The 15,533-nt window shown below is 40.5% G+C and overlaps 1 protein-coding gene across 3 annotated transcripts in view; it reads right to left on the reverse strand.

Moving 5' to 3' along the window:
• Positions 1–616: 616 nt before the first annotated feature.
• TBX18 (T-box transcription factor 18) overlaps positions 617–15,533 on the reverse strand; it is a 28,933-nt gene continuing 14,016 nt past the window's right edge. For all 3 annotated transcript variants that reach the window (XM_014838075.3, XM_044757389.2, XM_044757390.2), the window contains exons 5-8: positions 14,588–14,755; positions 11,218–11,282; positions 5,430–5,524; positions 617–3,609 (exon numbers count right to left, since the gene is read on the reverse strand). In XM_014838075.3, coding sequence (XP_014693561.1) covers positions 2,885–3,609; positions 5,430–5,524; positions 11,218–11,282; positions 14,588–14,755 — 1,053 coding nt within the window. In that variant the 3' untranslated portion in view covers positions 617–2,884. The remainder of the gene's footprint in view (positions 3,610–5,429; positions 5,525–11,217; positions 11,283–14,587; positions 14,756–15,533) is intronic.

Raw genomic sequence — 15,533 nt, forward strand, 5'->3', positions numbered from 1 at the left:
AGTGAGATTCCTTTTGCTCAAAATTTCACTAATGAATGTAAAGAGTGAGTGTGATCCTTTGCTATATCAGCAACACTGTGCCCCAGCCTCCTCTGGGGGCCACCAAAGTCTCCTGACCCCCTACATTCCAGAAATCTGGGGTCAGCAACTGGGTGCCCCGCTCGTGAAAAGATGTTGACCCCTGGGAGGGAGCTTGTATGGAAGCAAGTGTTAATTTTCAAAATGTGACTGGTTGTGATAGCCGCAACCTCACCTCATCACAATGTCCCTTGGAATGTTTTCCAGTCAAGGGGCTTAGAAGTGATCTGTCATCACTGGTCAGTGGTACAAGCAGCTCATTCTTGTATCCTTGCCCTTCTCCCCTGGACCCGAAACAAAACATCCCACTCTGCCCTCCTCTTCTCACATTTGAATTTTCATGTGTTCAACATTTGTCAGGGCTTCACCTTCAATGACATGGTCAGGGTAAGAAATTATATTTAACACGTGAGAAATGAACACCAGGCCCATTTCTCCATGCCCTGTAATTGAAAGCTAGAGTTTGTGTTTGGGGTGTGTGCTTATTCTTGGAACAACACTTACAGACATTTTAAATGATTACCCTCCAAAGTCATAAAAGGGTTTAGTAACACACTTTAATATATAATTTCTTAGGCACTTTTTTAATAAAATACAGATATATAATTATAATTATCAATGCATGTATGGCATTTAATATAAGGATAAAAGACTAGTCTTTGAAGTGACATGGTGATTAATATTTACAGTAAAACCTAAAGGAAATAGCATTTGTACAATATTGCTAAATTTTACCAAAAAAAAAGATTAATAAAAAACTCTACTCATATTATGGTGTCAACTTAAATCACCAACAGCAAAAAGGAAAATGCTCTCCTTATTAATACATATGGGTATAGATCATTACTTTCTGTGTTTTCTCAAGATGGAAAACTTTCTTGTTCTCCTTGAATTATACCAAGCACTGAGGCTGGAATGTTCTCATGAGGACTTTTCCCAAATCTTGGTCAAGGTATTCATGCCATACACAAAATCTTCTACAGACCTGCCTTTGGAAATATTTCATGTCCCTTCATGCTAACCTTAAATCTAAAAATTAATCCTAATTTGACGAATTGTTACAGGATCTGTGAGGAAATTTGTCATTACCTATAAACAGATCATTTCCTGTGCAAATACTGTTCAAAGAGTAATCCCCCTAAATACCTAACAGCAGTGCTGTTTTAAAGTAAAGAGGCAAACCAGGAGCCACACACTTTCCCCATCTAAACTAGGGATGAGTTAAAGCAATTCTGTTTAGCACCAAAAGGAAATCACAGTTTTAGCTCGGCAAATATGTGAAATGCAATGAGTCAACGGACAGACACATTGTATCAGTTTCTCAACAGACATAGGTAACGCTCCTCATCATGCATTCTTAGCCTTTCCTATTCATTTCACAATGTGCTATCAAAGTTACTTGTTTTGAAAACTTAAACCATGTACACACTATTTTAGGGATTTAAAAAAAAAATGGTGTTTTCATTGCTCCAGTTTCAAGGTTAAAAATGCTGTTGAGGTTAAAAGTTTTATAGCTCCTTTATCATAATTAGTATCTTCCTCCCCAGTCCTCCAAGAGGCTTTTATAGGAATGGGCCTCGGCCTTTGCACTACAACCCCCAAAAGACAGATTGCTGGAGATAACCCCCTGAAATTCCTTACAGCGTTATTTAACACCGTAAAGGCCCAGAATCGATCTGTTTTGGGAAAGACTCAGACAGAGGGACAAGGTTAAGGAAGGGTGAGGTCTGAATTTGTAGGAGTTTCGAGACATAAGTAGCAGAAATGTCTTTTTCCTTACTGATAGACCATGGGTCAGGAATCTCAAAGCAAGATGGAAAAACATCCTGAATGGGAAAACGCACTACAAAGTCCAAAGACTACCTGATGATATTATTCCTCTTGATTTAAAAAGACAGACATTTCTCACTGGCATCCCAGAATTTGAGGTGGATCTATTTTCTTTTTGCCATTCCACTCATACCACATATTCCTTCCCTGGTGAAAATTTGAAATTAAAAATGTGTATAGAACATTCTTTAATTGTCTACTTAAACTAATAAAATAAGCAAAAAATCCAAAATACTGGAAATTTATTCTCTGCAGATGAAGAAATACCTCTATAGGCCCAATGAAAAGTGAAAAAAAAACACAAGCCTCTTCTCCATCTTCCTTAAGAAAACAATTACTACGGGTTATGGATTCTTATAGACCCAAGGTCACCTAATATCTGTGATAAATAAGAACAAGCAGGAAGACAAAAGTTAATCCTTCATAATCACAAAGACCTCAGAACCAATACTAAGACTTCAACTGGCTTTTGCAGTAGGTTCCCACATGCACCCAAGAAAAGCAGAAATCACTAGTCTCTGTGTGCTGGTTATTGCTGGTTATCAACGCTCAAGTATGAAACTGTGTAGAGCATCCTTCTGATAAATTAAGTTGTAAGTCTTAGTATGGCTGGTATCAATGCCAAGTTTTACATTTGCCATTTGGTTTTTGAAAGAATCTGAGAACTCTGGTTAAAAATACCATATTTATGCCAATACTCTATGCAACTGGATGAACGAGGAGAAAAAATGGAGGATGTGGTTTTGCTGGCCACAAAACTCCACATGCTATATACAGTATACATCTATACCATAGATAATTACAGTCTCACCATGAGAAAGTCAAACAAGTCAGTGAGCCTTCATTTTCTATTATATGTACATTTTACAAGCTACTGATAGTTTCTTCTCCTATTGCTTTCAAAAAATAAAAAATAAAAAGGAAAGGAAGAAAGAAAATACATTAGATTCGAATGTCGGTTAACTTAATGGCTTCATCAGACCATATGTGCAGATACTTGAGACGATGACAGAGTTAAGCTTCCTAGAGTCCTAGAGTCAAAGAAACTCTGCTGACCCCCACTGCTAAGCAGGTGTACTCCTTCCACAGGGGGCAACATCTGCCGATCGGTCATGGTCCCACTTGGTGAGGACCCCAAGAAACTTCCTTGGGAAGAAACAATTTTCTCAGGACTGGCAGCCAGTTTGGGGGATGTAGAGAAGTTATATCCATACAAGGCACAGGGACTGTGTAACCTGAAAGTGTTATAGGAACCCTGATGGGTCTGGTTAGTAGCAAAGGCGTTGCTGGAGGGTGAAGGCATGATGTACTGGAGCTGAGGGGACATCCCCGAAATCTGCATGGACAAGCTGGTCTGTGGGCAGCTGAAGGTGTCCCCGTCAGCGCCGCCCATGGACATGTTCACCGAGGCGCCGCTGCTCACGCCCACGTAGGAAGGAGTCCTGGGCGGGGCGAAGGTCTCGCTGGTCTGGTTGGTGAGCCTGTTGTAGGTCTCGGCCAAGGATGTGCTGTATCGGTTGAGGGCGAGCCCCGAGCGGGCACAGGCGGAGTAGTCAGCCGGGGCCAGACTACACAGCTGGCTGGTGTTGGGCCCCAGATGGAAGGCAGGCGAGGAGCAAGGGGAGCCGGACAAAAGATGAGGGTGAGTGGCAGGAACGCCATTCCCGGAACCTTGGAGTAAGGTGGAGGAACTTGTGTTTCCTGCAAAACAAGGTGACACGTAAAGAGCACTGACTCCACAGCAGTCTTTTGCTTTCAATTTTGTAAACACGAGCTAGGCACGGCTGGTGACAAGGGAAGCTAAAAAGATGAAATGGAGATAGTCTCGGCTCTCAAGGAATTACTGAAGTGAATTCAGACTGAAATATTTTAAACACAGATCCTCTCAATATTTTCAAGGCAAATTATCTCCCCAGGGACTGATGGGTGTTTTATATTATTATTGCAGAAGTGTTAGGACACTACCACATAGAATTTTCTCCCTCAATTAGCTTTTTCTTTTTTTTTTTAAAGATTTTATTTTTTCCTTTTTCTCCCCAAAGCCCCCCCGGTACATAGTTGTATATTCTTCGTTGTGGGTCCTTCTAGTTGTGGTATGTGGGACGCCGCCTCAGCGTGGTTTGATGAGCAGTGTCATGTCCGCGCCCAGGATTCGAACCAACGAAACACTGGGCTGCCTGCAGCGGAGCGCGTGAACTTAACTACTCGGCCACGGGGCCAGCCCCCCTCAATTAGCTTTTTCAATTAGCTCATTTACTTTAATAAATATTACAAATACTGACTTTCCAAGCAACTTTACAGAAAAAAAATTTCATCTTATTCTGCATCTTGTTCCAAAAGTGTACCCATTGCCTCTCTTCTAACCACCTTTTACCCTTTCTTTTAGCAGAGCTTGCTCTGGATCAATATATTTTCTTGCAAGAAAAAAGAAGAAACTCAAAGGAAAGAGCCAAAACTGGTCAAAGGCACATCCAGCCTCAAACATCTCTGCAGCTGCCCACTGCAAGCTTGTGCATGTCAGTGGTCAGTGACTATAGCATGCAGGGCTTGGCTATTGCAATAGGCAATAGTCTAGAACTTGAAAAATTTCATTTCCAACCAGAAAACAGGTTGGTGAATCACATATTAACACAAGAGCAGAAGTTCAGCAAAGAAACAGCCCTGTGAAACTTACAGAGGGTGGTTAACCTTCCTCCAATCAATAATGGTGGTGGGGCTGGCTCCCTGTCTCTGGATCTGCTGGCAGATTGATGTTTGCAAACCTGACAGAACTTAGGCGGGGAGGAGAATTCCAAGGGGCTGGACAGGTTGTAAAACCTTCATTGCTCTAGCGACAGTGTTTTATATAGCTTCTGAAAATAATCTAAAAGCCCAATTCAACCAATGATAATTACCTAAAACCCAGCATGTGAAATTCTCACCGGGGTGCTGGGCAGGATCCTTGTAAAGAGCATGAGGGCAGGGGTGGGCCAGAGTCCTACGTACTGAGCAGAGAAGGAAGTGTCATCCCTTTGCAGCAGCTCCCTCTGAGGAAACACCAGCCCTGACTTGTGGGAAATACTCAGAGGTGAGCCCAAGGAAGTCTGCCTGAGTGGGCCTGAACTTCTCATCATAAACCCAACAAAATAACCCTGCCTAGAGGGGATTCTGCTGAAGGAAGAGAAGAAAGAAGCTGGCAAGACAGGGTGAACTGGGACGGGCATTGGCGATTTCTCATGAGGTGCACCTGGCACCAGAGCCCACTAGTCCACTTCTAATTTTAATAGGAGATTTAAGCGTGAGGTAAAGGTCATGAAATATATAGATAGCCTAAAACGTCCGAGACTTAACCTACAACCACAACAGCCGTTTCTCGTGGTTCATCTCCATACCACACAGAAGAGAGATGGATCCTGTAACAGGACAATGTTAGTGCCGGGGTCGCCATTGTACATGTAAATAGTGACTTGTGCGTTTTTCAGTGCCTGAGCTTCTTGGCAGGAACTGGCTGTGTATGTGACCCAGGAGACGTTGTGATTTACCTTGCTTGGGAATTCCAGGGATATCTTCAAAGGTGAGAGTCCGCAATGAAGGTCTCCAGAATGCATAGGACTCCACAAGGGCTTCCAAACCCATTCTAAATGGAAGAGTCAGGATGGGGATGGACAAAAGAAGCCTAGTTAGGAGCAGTTGGAGCTTTCACCAGTAATAAGTAGCTCAGAACACACCACTGGTGTTGACGAGGCCCCCACATTGGCAGGTTAGGAGCTGGGCACAAGCAGAAAGAAATGCTTCAGAGATGGGCTACTATTCTGCCACCAGGAGCACTAGAGAATGGAAACCAACAAGATGTCCTGCTAATGTTCTCAGAAAACTAAGCCAACCTCGGGGGTTAAAAAGCTGTCTCCTTGGGCTAAGGAGCTGAGGTGAAGAGCTTCCATCCTAGCTGATGAGTCCAAGGCTCTGCTGTACTCTGGAACTTACATTACTTCTCCATCTGATGAGGAAAGCTCTACCACAAAAGCATGTCCCTGGAAAGCCACCTCTTGTCTGAGAGGCACTTATGCCATCTTTTGGTACCTCGGCAGCCAGCTTAAAAGAGCACTCATCCAAAGGAAACGGACTTCTCTCTCGGGGCACGATCTCTTCCACACCCAGGGCAGTGAGGGTGGGCTCTCCCTCCAGCAACAGAAGGTCCAGGGTGAGCAGGACTGGCCTCGCAGTCCCGTGTGTGGGAGGATGGCAGAAAGGAGATCTCACAGGGCAATCTGGGATATACAGCTAGGATCAGTATCAGACATGATGTTAAGGCCCCTACATACACTTCGTGAATGGATACCTAAAGAGACAGGATAAGTGGGTCATGGACTACTTACATGATATATGCATATTTTAAAACAAGGACAACTACACTAACTAGATACATAAGTCTCCTACCATACGTGATTCAGAGTCTTCCCCTCTTTATATCAGATAACTGAGTTCTCTGGGTTCTGGAAATGAGGCCCTTCACTCCATAACCCATTCTCCAGACCTCACTTGACCACCTCAGTCCTAAGCAATTTGTTAATCTAGACAACATTGTGCTTTTCAAGAAACAGCTCCATTGTGGGGAATGTCTGCTTCCTGAGTGTCAAACAATACTCAGACATCTCTTGTGCTTGTTAGATACAGTTTTATTTAATACAGACAATCTGTATTTAATGCAAATATTAAAGAGAGAACCTATCTTTAATAGCCTAGGCTCAACATGTTCCCTCCTCTGGATTTCCTGCATCCCCAAGTCATGACTATGAACTAAGACTAAAGGAAGCTGCCCCACAGAGTCGTGCCACCTACGCAACATGGTGAAAGCTCTCTAAACACCCATGGCAAGTGACTGTGCAGATTAAACCATGTCAGCTGCCCTTCTGTTCCAAGGTTTTACACATGAAATTTGCTTCCTTAGAATGTTTGGAGTATAGTCTCCATTAATTTGTTGATTTCTGTCATGACTGCATGAGGCGCATGACTATCCCATCTTAGTGATAGAAGGAGACAGCTGTGTGTGTGGATGGGTGGCGTGTGTGCATGCACAGGCTTGCATGCATGAACCATCCTCACGTGAGTCCACACATGGAGCTGAGTCATCTCTGAAGTCACAAGTTCAGGGGGGTGCTGTGCTGGGAACGCTTCAAAGAGCCGTCAGCATCCCCACACAGGTGTTTGTGCTGGGCTGCCAAGGGGAGAGCAGGGCACAGAGTGGACCTACACGTGCCCCACGTGGGCTGCTCTGAGAGGGAGGGGCAGAGTCTGGCTGTGCATGTAATCAGTGTGCCACAGCCACAGGACTATTTAGTGGAAAGGACACTGGATTGGGGTTCCGGAGAACTGGGCCGTGACTGCAACTCATTAAAACCCACTGTGTGACCTTGAGCAAATGTTTTAACCTCCCTGGGCTTCAGTTTCACAGGAAGTGAGGATCAGAATACAGAAGCTCTGCATCCTCTCCTAGCTCTAACGTTCTTTGCTACAAAGTGACTTTTCCCAAACCAGACATCATTTCTGTAGGTGACTTCCAGCCAAATCCAAGATCACGCCACTCAGTACTATTTCATAGATATTCAAGTATTGATTTGAGGGCAGTTTGGCAGCCTGGTCAGTCCCCAAACCCCATGCAGCCTGCAGGTTGCATGTAATACTTGACTAATGAATGCTGGGTGCTGTTTAGCTGATTATATTTAGCTTGTGCTAATACTAAATTTTTATGACTTTCCAGAAATAAGCTTCTTTAAATGCAAAAGAATGTTAGAACACAGTTTTATATAAAACTGCTTTTTAATTATCACATAGATGAGTTTTAGTAATCATAGTTTTAAATATTAAGGATACCAAAGTGGTCATGGAGTGGTTTCAAGGGGAGTTGACTAAGAGGTAAGTAATGAGTATCCACTGGACTTAGAAATTTACTAACTATAGAGATGAGCATTACTGCATTATTTGCTTTAGCAGCGCAAACTTCGTTATGCTTCAAATACAAATCTGTGGACCAAATTCTTAGGGAGAAGTTATTGATCATCACAAGCATAGAACCCTAAGCTTTAAAGAGATGCTCTTAGGTGACATATCTACAAATGCTTTGATTTGAAGTTATTCATGTTTTTCTTGAGGCTGCTATTTCACACTGCAAGTTCCAGAAAGGATTTCAGGCTATTTTGCAGGAAATAGTTATAAAATATTTATTAGCTGAATCTGGACTTTTTTAAAAAAAGCCTTCATTTTCTCCAGTAATGGAGACTTTTCCTGGCCAGTTAAAGAAAAGATAAAAGGCACCTCCTGCAGGAGTGTAGCGAAGGCGATAATTTATACAAGATGCCTTTGAACAATTTCCACTTTTTATCACCACCCTAATTTATGCTATCAAATGGCCAAGTTTATTTAGTAAAATGGTTGTTTTTCCTGAAGTATTTAAAGAGAAGAAATTTTTGTACCTTCCTGAGTAAAAAATTTTATAGGGTCAAACCTAAGGCCTAACTGAAGAATGAAGCTATTCTCAGCACATAAATTCTCTTTCACGTAGCGAATGTCTTGCCGGAGAGCTTTTAAGGGCTGAAGCTACTGATTCCTATAAAATAGGCTGTAGAACCATAAACAGCCAGGAAGGGATAATTTTTAATTAAAGCAATTGTTTTATAAAGTTTAAAAAAGTCACAAGACCATGTTTATTTCTGGTCCTGCTCAATTTGTTTATTTCATGTATGGGGAAAAATTTAAATAGAATCTATTTTAAAAAGCAATAACAACAACACAACAGAACCAGGAATCATTAAGAAATGTATTGAATTTCTTCTCACGGGCTTTCTTCTCTATTAATACAGGAAAAAACACGCCCTCTCCCCAAGCCCTCAACACCAAGCACCTTCCAAGGCTTACATCTAATTCAGACTCTGTTTTTTCTTAAGGAAAATAATACATAAGTTAGAAATATTTAAAGCTGACCAAATTCTCTCTTCTCCATGTAAGTGTCTTTTGCATTTATCAATGGAAAGTGTTAAAATCAGATTTTTTTACATGGTCAATCTTGATTTATAGATATTTAGCATTCCAAAGTGAGCACTGATGAGCTTATCTGTGATAAGCAGGACAAGTAATTTTAATGAGAAAAAAGGTAAAACTACTCATTTCACTAACAAGAAAGCTAAGAATAGACTCAACATGTTTTCCCTGTACTGAGATATTGTTTAAACATCTGGAGCAAAATAAAAATCTTAAATTTTAACAAAATTTTAAAAGTGTTAATATATAATTCATTGTTTTCTGTATGTCCATTAAAAAACTTTAAAAGTTTTAGAGTCAGGAAAGAAATAGTAGCAAGCACCATGATGCCACGCTAATATACTCCTGAAACAGCCAAAAGGAAGGAAAAAATTCATATCAAACTTAGCATTTTGACCTTACCATACCAAACAAGGGACTGAATTCATTTTCACCAATGCCAGTCATGTTTTTCACTGACCAAATTTTGAAAACCAAATATCTTTTCATTATGCTGACAAATCTAGGATTCTTCCCGAAAACTTGTCATATGCATCTTATCATCACGCTTCTCCTTGTAGAAGGGTTATTCATTATTATTACCTACCAAAAATATACCTTTAAAAATACGTTTGAATTTGTTGCTTCAAAATGAGCAAATAGGGTACAAGCAGTGTGAACAGCAGTGGGGCCTCTGCCAGAGCTGCCCTCCAGGAGGTCTCGGACAGAGCTCCCGGCTGTCTCTCCAAGCTGCAGTGCCGCCCTCCTGGACTTTCAGCGAGTTTTAATATATTTATTCTCTGCTTAAGAAAAATGAACTGCAAGCAATAAATACTATTCTTCTATAACCAAAACCACAAGAAGATTCCATCAAAGTATTTGTCACAATGGAAAAGGAGTCATCCCAAAGCTCCCTTCAGTCACCTCACCAGTGACCATCTCAGTTACTAAATTGTTCGATTTTCAGAAACTCCTCTGAAAAGCAAAGTCAACCAGGAGCTAATGTAAGATAACAAAAGCCAAGCAAAGTTCTTCTCCCCCTTGAAACAGACATGTAAAAAGACAGAATACTTTCCATACAGCAGACACCGCGTTTCAGCACTACCTGCCACTCTCCCTTCAGAGCGGGGAACTTCAGAGGGAAGCCCTGTGAGTAGTGAGTCTTGTCGATCTATCTGCACTGAGCTAAAGGCTGCTCTGCTGTCGATGCATTTTAGTCGCATGTTAGTCCTGACATTGCACGGTGTTTAAACAATGCCTATATGAAGATGAAATCGGGATTCTGCAAGCACTTGAATGTATTCTGAGAAACGGTCTGTGTCTACACCGACCTACTCCAATTAATCAGCTGAAAGAACTAAAAATCTGGACTACCACCAGCTTGCTTTCTCTCTAAAACTTTAAATGAACTTGTCCCTAAAATAAGATAATAGGGGATTTGACTTCATGTAGACACAGCTTATCAATATCAAGTTTTCATGGAGTATTAGAATAATTTCTGGAATAAAGTAATAAAAATCACACACACAGGTCTTTTTAAAAACAAAATGCTCTTAAAAACATTTACGTCAAAGCCTTACCCTGAAAAGGCATTTGGAGAACGTTTGTCTATTATTGTCTATTACAATCAACAGTTATTTTAGAAAATGTTGCACCAAACTATATTGGAAGAGAAGCATATCAATAAATTCAAAAAAACTCTTGGCACACAGACTAGGGTGATCTGCTTTTTGATAAAATTAATAGAGTGGAATTCATTGTTGTAGCTCTCCCACTTAGTACAAACACCATAAAACACGACACAGAAAAAATAAACAAGTGTGTGGCTGTCAGCCGAGCCAAGACAAATTTGGAAACTAAAGAACATCAGCTCTCTTGGCAATGGGGAGCGGTTTCATATTCTAGTTAGAAGTCTGAGGGAACAAGAGACTTCATCATACTCTGAAGGCAGAATCAAAAGATGGTTGTAACATCGCTAATTCTAAACCCAGAGCAGATGCAGAGAAGATATTGACGGGATACTGAAGCCCCTGGCCCGTAAGGCAGGCTCCCCATGGACCCTTCAGAGGCAGCTCACACTCTGTACCCCAAGAGCTTCCATTTTCACCCCAGCATTGCACATCAAAGTTCCCATTAGGAACATGCGGGTCACAACTCTACACCCTAAATAAGTTACATCCAACACCCGATAGTGTTAACGAATTTAACCTCATCAGAAATGATTGCAAAACCATGTCAGCAAATTTAACTGGTTGCTTTGTAATGGAAAATTCACAATTAAAAAATCAGATATATTTATCACCACCAGAATGCTACCTGTTCCGTCCAGAGTCCCGAAAGCCTTTGGCAAATGGATTCCTATCTATCTTCAGGCGAGTGATCTGCAGAGTAGAAAAAAAGATCACATCAAATCTTATTACAAATGCCAAGGTGATTATAAATGGAAATGATGGAAGAGCTACAAGTAATTCCAAAACTAACTGTCAGAGGATTCTATTGTGTTTCTCTCCCCTATTTCCCAGGTATTTTATTATCTTAGCAACAAAGCTAGAAGAAAATTTCAGAAATCATCTAGAACATCTATGAAAAAGACACACTCCCACCCCTATTCAAGCTCCAAATAGAAAAAAGTTTGTTTTGCTTTTCACATCGTTAGAGAAGGAGATTCTGAATCATCTGTGGACACTTTGCCCTGTGCGACAATCCCTCTGAACTAGAGTTCTTCCCTTTAATTCTGTGATATGATTTAATCCTGTTTCTCTTGCAACAGTGGTGACAGGGAACAGCTAATCTCCAACCACTATTTAACAGCCATTTATACACTTGAATGTTGTCAGGCTCCTACGAAGCCTTGTCTTCTTCAGAATTAAATAACTCCTTTAAATTTCCTGCCTCCATATTTTTCTTTGTCTCTCCTTGAATCGTCTTTGTGACTCTCATCTGAAAGTTTTACTCTCTCTTCTTTTATCTGTGGAGTCCTGACCTAGTCAGCACATTACAGTGAATGTCTAACCAGAGGTAACCACTATGTGAAGGTTCTAGTGGGATTAAATCTTATACTTGTAGTAGAAATAAAAGATTATTTTTTTCTTGCTGAGGAAGATTCGCCCTGAGCTAACATGTGTGCCAATCTTCCTCTATTTTGTATGTGGGTCACCACCACAGCATGGCTAACAAGTGCTGTAGGTCTGCACCAAAGATCTGAACCTGCAAACCCAGGCTGCCAACATAGTGTGCTGAACTTAACCACTACACCACGGGGCCAGCTCCAAAAGATAACTTTAGCTACAGTTCTAATTTATTGACCAGCTTTTTGCACACTAAGACCTCAAGATTTGGGGGCAAACTTTTACAAGTGGTCTAAGTGTCTTCATTAAAAGCGACTTGTTTCCAGCTACACCATCTTAAAATTGACACTAATAAATAACATCCCATCCATTTCTTACCAGACCGTCACTTTGCCCAAAGGGACTGACAGCCCATTTTCTAAGAGGCACATCATGTTTTGTTTCTACGTTCCTTGGTTGAGTGGAATGCACAAAGTTAATGAACATACTTCTGATTGCACCACTTGGCTAAGGATGAACACTGTTGGGTAACACTAAGGCAAGAAAGGCATCTTTGGAAAGTCATCTGCAATCCCCCATATGGTCCTGTGTGTGCTCAGCCATCCTCCATTCATCTGTGCAGCACCTAAGATACATGTGCTCCATGTGGTATTGTCTTCGCATGTGGATAAAACTACATTATAAATGATATAATGTAAGGGTTTGCTAATTAATCCACCATGTCTGACAATGGCATTGAAGGAATTCATTATGAATCATTATAGCGCGATTCTCTGTTCATTTAAATGTTCAGTAACATTAAATAATTTAAATGTTTACTTAAAATAGAATTTTTAAAGAGTACAGATTTATATAATGGTGAATTGTCTAAATAGAGATATATCACAATTATCATTATTTTTATTATTAACATAGCATCTATTGAGTGCATACCATGTATGCTATACTAGGAGTTTTACGCATATTATTTCATTCAATTTTCATGACAACTTACGTGTAGCTATTATCCCAACTTTATGTTTTCTTTTAAACTGAGGTTTAAGTTTCCTACAATCATAAGTTACTAGGCAGTAGGACTAGGCTGGGACCCCAGGCTTGAGAGCCCATGCTGTTAACCACCAGGCTTACCAATTTTCCTTAAGTTCTTCAAAAGAGTAGTGGGAAGTTAAAAAATGAACATGATTGCATTTTATCATTATCAATTTGCCACCTTCTGATTTTTCCACCCTCCTAATTGACTTATCAACATTTGCTAATCGGTGTTAGTCACCAGCACGTAACAACAGCCCACTGCCTCTGTTTACTGTATCACAGAAGATGGGAGAAAACACACATATAACACTGTTTATATGTGTATATGTGAGAGAGACAGAGACAGCGAAAGAAGATGCACTGGGGTTGTTAAAAAGGTACTAAATGCTTCTCTTCTTTACTCCTCATGCATTACTTTTTCCTTAAAAAGAAATCATTTTCTGCACCTAACACATTTTAAGAATATCTTCCTCCTTATCTCCAGCCCTCCTAAAGGTAGACTTCATGTCTCTTCCTAACAGCCTCTATAGATGCATGGCAATGTGAGCGTGAGGACAGACAGCTTCGGCTGTGGGGCTGGTGTCTCCGTGGGGGCGAGAGCCACAAGCCGCTCAGCCCTGAAGGAGGACACGCGGGATGGGGTCAGAATCTTCTTCGAAGCTTCAAAACAACAGAAACCACAACAGAGGGATTATAAAGCCTTAAAATTTTAACTGCGATGAATGTAAATGTGAGGAGAAGTGGGGACCTAACATGATTCTGCTGACCACTGAAATTAAAAAAGAAAATCTACCACCGACCACATCAGTGTCAACTACATTGCTATTCCTTATGAAAACTGGCCAGAATTGCATGGATTAGATAATTGCCTCCATTCAATTCTCTACCTACTTGACACAGCCTCAAAGAAATGTTCATGCTTACACATATAAAAAGACATATGTCACTTCTCAAATTATTTATAATTTTCTGAAAGGACTACTCCACCATCGCTGATCTCTCAGACTATAAGCTTGCCCAGCACCCTCTAGCACAACGAAAGCATATCTTGAAAGAAATCGCCCTTTTTGTAACTATACCAAAATGACTATATATATAAATGCTTCTGAAATATTTTTCATAATACATGAACTGTAGTTTTAAAATAAACTGAGCTACCGAATCCCACGCTCTGCTTTACAAATCACGTTTCGTATTTTACATGTCTATTTCCTAGGCAATGCTCAGCTTTTCCAATGTTAATTACGGCATCATGACACAACATCTCAAAATGGAAAGTAAACTTACACCATCAGTCATGAGACACATTCTTGTCTAAAGAAATCCTCACTGGAGTAGACTACTTGAGGAGTTATGGATAAAGAATTGTTATTAGAATCTGTATACTCTGGACGTCATATAGGGCAACTGCTTTGTGACAATTCATAACATTTGGATACAGTGAAAGGATTATATATATATATAATATATACAATAGAAAAGCTTAGATATTGTATATATAAAGGATTATATATATATAATAGAAAAGCTTTCTATTTACACCTGAAATGAAAAGTCTAGAAAGATACCAATTCTGAGAACAATACCTGCTGATTCTGATAAGCGGTGACGGTCGTGAAGACAGTTTCTGGGAAGGAGAATGCCTTCACTCCCTCCCCAGATGGAACAGGCTTGATGGGAGAAAGATCATCTCCACAGTCTTTACGGATGACGTGGACTCGAGGTTGGTATTTGTGCATAGAATGAAGAATAATCTATGTCAAGGAAAGAAAAGCCAAATTTATCAGGAACTTCTGCCCAATCTCAACACCACGACTAAATATTTAACATGCCAAATAAATCCCAGTTGGAAGCGAAAATTTCCAAGGACACAGAAGTGTCAATTTAATAAAGTCTATTATTTTGGGAAAGGGAGGACTGGGAAGTTGTGCATAAAAATACAAAAGAAAATCATTATTTTGGTGGAACCCTGTTTACAACCACGTGAACTTAACATCAAATTGTCTATTGCTGAAAATACGAGGATAAATTCATAAGCATTTTATTTGTAATGAGCCGAATGGAACTTAGAGTCCAAACCAATAAAACTAAAAATGTGATTGAAATGATTATTTAAATTCCACCACACCCATCCCCTAAAAATAAGTATTTGCACACCAAGGTTTTCTAGAGAACATTTTTCCTCTATTAGTGACACAGTATGTCTATTCAAGGACAAACAGGATTTTAAGGATACTTCTGGGTCTGCCTTGCGTGCGGCTCACAAAGTCTCTGGTTTGCCTGGAGAGCCCAGTGTCCATGCCTCCGTCACAACAAGGCCTCCAAAACCCAGATGCCCGGGGATAGAAAAGCTGGCTCCCTCAGACTCTGCTAAGGGAATCTGGTAATACGGTTCAACCATCTTCTACCCGATGATTCCACTTCTGAGAATTTCTCTTAAGGAAATATTCCAAATCCAGAAAAGCATTTCGTGAAGAAAGATTTGCATCACACCCTTTATAACATTGGAAAAACTATAAACTACTTACTTGA

This window comes from Equus asinus, chromosome 24 (genome assembly GCF_041296235.1).
Source record: "Equus asinus isolate D_3611 breed Donkey chromosome 24, EquAss-T2T_v2, whole genome shotgun sequence".
NCBI lineage: Eukaryota > Metazoa > Chordata > Mammalia > Perissodactyla > Equidae > Equus > Equus asinus.